General features: G+C 56.4%; 1 protein-coding gene across 1 annotated transcript in view; it reads right to left on the bottom strand.

The window, feature by feature from the left end:
• Window positions 1-671: 671 nt before the first annotated feature.
• Window positions 672-5,247, bottom strand: part of ASB10 (ankyrin repeat and SOCS box containing 10) — an 8,223-nt gene continuing 3,647 nt past the window's right edge. Inside the window, exons 4-7 of the mRNA XM_014528206.1 lie at window positions 4,923-5,247; window positions 1,781-1,894; window positions 1,335-1,520; window positions 672-1,167 (exon numbers count right to left, since the gene is read on the bottom strand). The exon at window positions 4,923-5,247 is cut by the window's right edge and continues 3 nt beyond it. Coding sequence (XP_014383692.1) covers window positions 1,335-1,520; window positions 1,781-1,894; window positions 4,923-5,247 — 625 coding nt within the window. The 3' untranslated portion in view covers window positions 672-1,167. The remainder of the gene's footprint in view (window positions 1,168-1,334; window positions 1,521-1,780; window positions 1,895-4,922) is intronic.

Raw genomic sequence — 5,247 nt, 5'->3', positions numbered from 1 at the left:
CTCGCGCCCTCCAGGCCAGCCCGGCTGTTGGCGGGAAAATCGTGAACTCCGTCGCGTGCGCACTCCGTGGCCCTGGAAATCTGTCTAGCAACCGTGTCGTCACGGATTACAGTGCACTTGATTGGCTGCTCTGCGGCTCCGGTCAACTCCACCTCCCTCCCTTCCTCCTGTCCCTGCAGGCCTGCTCCTGGCTCCTGGGGACCCCTGTAGGTTCTTAAAATCCTGGTTCTGCAAAGACCCTCAGGAACTCCCTCCTGTCTTGTTTTACAGCCCAGAGCAGGGAAGAGACTTACGTTCCGTAAGTTAATGGCTAGAACCCAAGGGTGTAACTCTCAGTTCAGCTCCTGCCACCTCAAAGCTAAATTGAAGGAGCAGATCAACAGTGGCAGGAACCAGTGTGCATCCGATGCTCCCTGACCTACAGGACAGGGAAGAGGGAGAGCTTTGGGGGAGTTTATTTTTTCTAAACCTGGGTCTTCCACTCTCTCCTGATCCATGGTTACCCCTCCATGCTTGCCCACCTGGGCACCTAACTTCCCCTTGGCCTTCTGTCCTCCCGCCCGCTCCCCACTCCCAGCTACCTTTACTCTCCTGCCCCACTGTCTGCACGGCCTCATCTGCTGAAGCTCTGCCCTAACCCTAGTCATCTACTGGCCGGCTGTCCTTTGGGACTTTTCTGACACCATCACGGGGCACAGGGGCAGGGATCTGCCTGGGATCCCTCAACAGCTGGTGGATGCCAGAGGGGGAAGGTGACACAGCTGGCACCATGGAACAGATCCAGTCTGCCCATCCTGAGGCCCCAGTGAGTGGGCCAGCTCAGAGGCAGGCCTGTTGGAGATAATACCAAACAACACAGGTCTGGAGACTTTAATGTGCATGCAGGATTCGGACTGTCCAGAGGGGATCCCAGGAGACCCCCCAAGAGGAGAGTATCACTTGCCATGAGTCCTAGCTCTCTCTCCAACAAACATGGTCCATCCGCCTCTCCCTGGTGGGAATGGCAGCATCCACTCTGCCCGTGGAGATGGACCTCTGGCTGAGAGGGCCACCTGGGCTTGAGTTGGTTCCGTTCAGTCCTGGGTTTGGTGCACTGTGAGAAGCAGGCCCAGAGCCCCTGGTGTCTGGGGCACTTGCTTTTAGGCTCTCTCCAAGTGCAGCGTTCATCTGGAAGGAGAGACATGCATTCAGAGAGGTCCAGTGCTATGGGAGGCTGGCTGGTTCTGGCCAGGACACTGCCCCCAACTCCCCTCTTGCCTCCTACCCTCCCCCTCCAAAAAAAAAAAAAAAGAAAAGAACTCCTGCTGGGACTGTCCACAGAAGCCAGGACTCACCTAGTAGAGCACGTCCTCAAAGTCCAGCTGCAGGTAGCGGAGCAGGCGGGGTGGCAGGGGAAGGCGGGGCAGGGCGTGGGGCAGGCAGGCCTCTAGGTGAGCTCGGAGCACACAGCGGCTCAGGTGCTGCAGCGATCGGGGCTGCCTCACCAAGGCGAAGAGGGAGGAGTAGAATCGGTGGTGCTTCTGGGGATAGAATGGAGGGCTCAGCGAGGCAGCCTGGGAGAAGAGGCACCCATTCCTCCCACAGGGGTAGGCTGGTGGCCAGTGGGTATCTTCTGGAGCCTCGTGGGGTGTTCACTCTAAGTTTTCTTCTTCTGGGACATAAGAGGGTCTCTGGATAATTTCTGTGGGGCAGAGTGGGGGGACCCATGGGGTTTCCTTTAGGAGGTGGGAGTCTCTTGGACAGGCTGAGCGATTGTGTGGTCAGGGTCCTGGAGGCTAACCTGCAGAATTTCAGGAGGTACCAGACCCGCGGCCTCCTCAGGAAGCTTCATGACACTGTAGGTGTTCATCAGGACCTCGATGGTCCGCGGGGACGTGCACCAGCGTTCCAGCACCTGGAGGAGGCAGAGGTAGTGAGCGTTCCCAGGGTTACCCCACAGTGCAGGTCCCAGTCAGTCCACCCAGGATGACCAGCCAGCCCAGAACAGCTGTTGTGGCTTTAATTACCTCCCCAAAGGATATGTGGATGTCCTAACCCCTAGGACCTATAAATGTGACCTATTCAGAGATAGGGCCTTTGCCGATGTAATCGAGTTAAACTGAGGCCATTAGGGTGGGTCCTAATCCAATATGCCTGCTATCTTTATAAGACGAGAAAACAGAACACAGACATCACACAGGGAGAATGCCATGTGACAATGGAGGCAGAGATTGGAGTGATGAGCCTACAAGTCAAGGAGCGCCCAGGAGTGTGGGCAGCCACCAAAAGCTTGGGGACAGGCATGGAACAGATTCTCTCTCGGAGCCTCTGGAAGAAACCAACCTTGCCCACACCTGGATGCAGTGAGGGCAAGCCATGCCAGGAAGCTGCCCATGCTGGGGGACCATCCACGTGGTCAGAAAGGCAGCCATGCACAGGTGTGGCACACACAGGTACTGTCATACCCACCCATGCCTGCATGTAATAGCCATAAGCAGATTCGTGCTTCATCTCCATTTCTTGCTATATGTCAAGCTACCGGCCACAGATTCTTTGTAAAATCTGAAAACAGCCAGGTGCCATGTTCCAGGCAGCATCTCTGTACATACCCCACTTCCCTCCCCACACACTGGCATTAGGGGCCTTAACACCCCGCACAAGGAGAGAAGACTCATTTGCATGGCCGGCTGGGAGTGCTGCATGGACTGGGCACCGCCAGATAATGGGAGCAGGGGGAAGGCCTTGTCCAGGAAGCAGGACCCCTGGAGAAAGCATCGCACACACCCACGGCCCTCTGTTTCTGGCCCTGCATCGGGGCAGTGCTCACCGAAGCTGCCCCAGCTATCTGCCCAGGGCAGGCCTCTTTTCCTCACTCCTTAGAGCTAGGAAGTTGCAAGCTGGTTACATCGGACTTCCCTGCTCGACCTGCTCCTTCTGCCTGCTGTTGGGGCCAGTCTCTGTCTTTCCTGGCCCACGTTGATTTGTCTCTGCACGCTGCCTGGAATGCCCGTGCCTCCAGCTCTTCAAGCCCAAGTCCCCTCCCCTCCAGGAACTCTCCTGCGTTCCAGCCTGTGCCTCTCTCTCCCTTGTCTAGTGTTACCCTACATTGGGATAACGACTAACAGCTTTCCAAGTGCTTTCACACACACTATGCAATTTCAAAACAATGCTAGCTAACAGGGGTTGCACACGGACTCCAGTTAGGCCCTGTCCAAAGAGCTTTGTATGTGTAAACCCGTTTAGTTCTCACACTAACCTAAGAATCAGGCATACTGTTATGTTCCTATTTTACAGATGAGGAAACTAAGGCCCAGAGAGACTAAGCAACTTGCCAAGGGTCACCCAGATAGTGTGCCTGGCTCCAGAGCCTGCACTCTCAGCCGCCACCTACCTCAGAGGTTGTTGGGAGGACTAAGGGGACCCATGTAACAGGTCACACACCTTCAAACGGTGTCTGTGTGTGGGCAGGACTGTGCTGGCTCTACTGTTACCCACTGTGCTCCAATCGCTTTTCATCACGGTTGGTCGCAGGGATCTTGGGTTCAAAAAATTCCAGTGACTTGTCTATAGTCACACGAGCATCAAAACCGGGTCTCCTAAGTGCTCAGTCCCGTATGGTGGCTCCTAGAGAACTGGCTGGGGCTGGCAGTGGTCCCAGGTGGGCCAACGGAGACCTCCTAGCAGGGAGGAGTTCCTTACCAGAGAACAGGCATCCCAGTGAGCCTGGCATAACTGTCCAATCGTGGGAAATGGATCCTGCACTTTCCGATCATGAAGGGATGAATGGGGCTCTTTGCTGTGTGGCCCCCTTGGTCCGGGAGGCAGGGAGGAGCAGGACCAGAGGGGCCGGCAGAGGGGTCCTGGGAAATCCGCTTGCTGTTCCACCTCCTCCTCCCACCCTGTTTCTGACTCCGGGAATCATTAGCTGTCAGAGCCACTGTCAGATTACAGGGAATTACTTGTCTCCTAATTATCTGGTGTTAATAGGAGATTAATTAGTGTTAATTGTTGATTTTCTTGTATTCTCCCAAAGGGGAGACCAATCTGCCGAACTCTCAGGCTGCTTAATTATTTGGTCTTGCTTAGGAATCTAGACAAATGCTTCTAGGTTTGTGAGTGGAGGGGAAAGGTAGGGACAGAAGGGGAGCATCCAGGACAAGGCCAGGCTGGACGGAATAAGCAGGGAGATAGGGCAGGGGCACCTGCCCACAGCCATATCAGTCCTGACCCAACCCAAAACCCAGTGCCCTTCATGACGTCATATAGCCACCTCCAGACACGACACTGCATGGGACAGGGCCCCCTGCCAGGGCATCAGTAACAGGTCTTCCAGGTGAACCCCCTTTGGGGACGTTAACATAAATTAAGAGACAGATTGGAAATTGACAGTGAAGGATTTTTTCCCAGGTGCCAGGACAGCTGCGCGGGACTGGGTGATGCCTGTCCTGCCAAGCACCCAGAAACCAGGACCAAGCTCCCAAGCTCGTCTCGAACCTCATGACCCAGGCTCATCACCTGCTCCCGGGAGCCTCGCCTGAGCTTCAAGTGTCTCACTGATTGGACCAGCCAGGCAGAGCTGCCTAAGGCTTTTTTTATCAGCTCACTCCTTCTGTCCGCATCAATCCTGGCTCCTCCTCTCGGACTCTTCCAATCCTTTACAATCTGGCCCCACTGCCCTCAGTCTATATGGAGTGCACATGTATATGTACACACATGTGTGCGCACATGGATGCACGTTCACACATGTGTACACACATACTCCTCCGCTGGTCTGTGTCCTCACCTCTGCCCCCTGTTGGGCTTTGCTGGCTTGTGGAATGAAAGACTGAACTGACCTATCAAATGCCCAAGTGGCCTGGGCTACACCCAGAGCGTGTGGGCACACAGGCCTGGTCTCCTGTTCCCTGGCCTTCGTTGCCCTCCCTCTGCCCCCAGCCCCGTACCTTGGGGAGAGCCCCAGGCCAGATTCGGACGGCACCGTGGTTGAGCAGAGCTCGCACTGCATGCTCTGGGCTCTGGGCCAGGGCCAAGGGGGGGCCCTGCAGAGCACAGTGCAGGGCTGTGTGTCCCCCATAGTCCATGGCGTTGACACTGACGCCACAGGACAGGAGCAGTTCCACGATGGCCCCATAGCCGCGAAGACAGGCCAGATGCAGGGGCCGCCGCCTGTCCTGGTCGGCAGCATTGGGGTCGGCACCGGCTGAGAGCAGCAAGCGGCACAGCTGGAGGCAGCGGGCTGCGGTGGCCTCGGGGTCAGTGGCGGGGGGG

This window comes from Myotis brandtii, unplaced genomic scaffold (assembly GCF_000412655.1).
Source record: "Myotis brandtii unplaced genomic scaffold, ASM41265v1 scaffold624, whole genome shotgun sequence".
Taxonomy (NCBI): domain Eukaryota; kingdom Metazoa; phylum Chordata; class Mammalia; order Chiroptera; family Vespertilionidae; genus Myotis; species Myotis brandtii.
The sequence above is the reverse complement of the archived record's forward strand: the minus strand, read 5'-3'. Positions and strand labels throughout refer to the sequence as shown.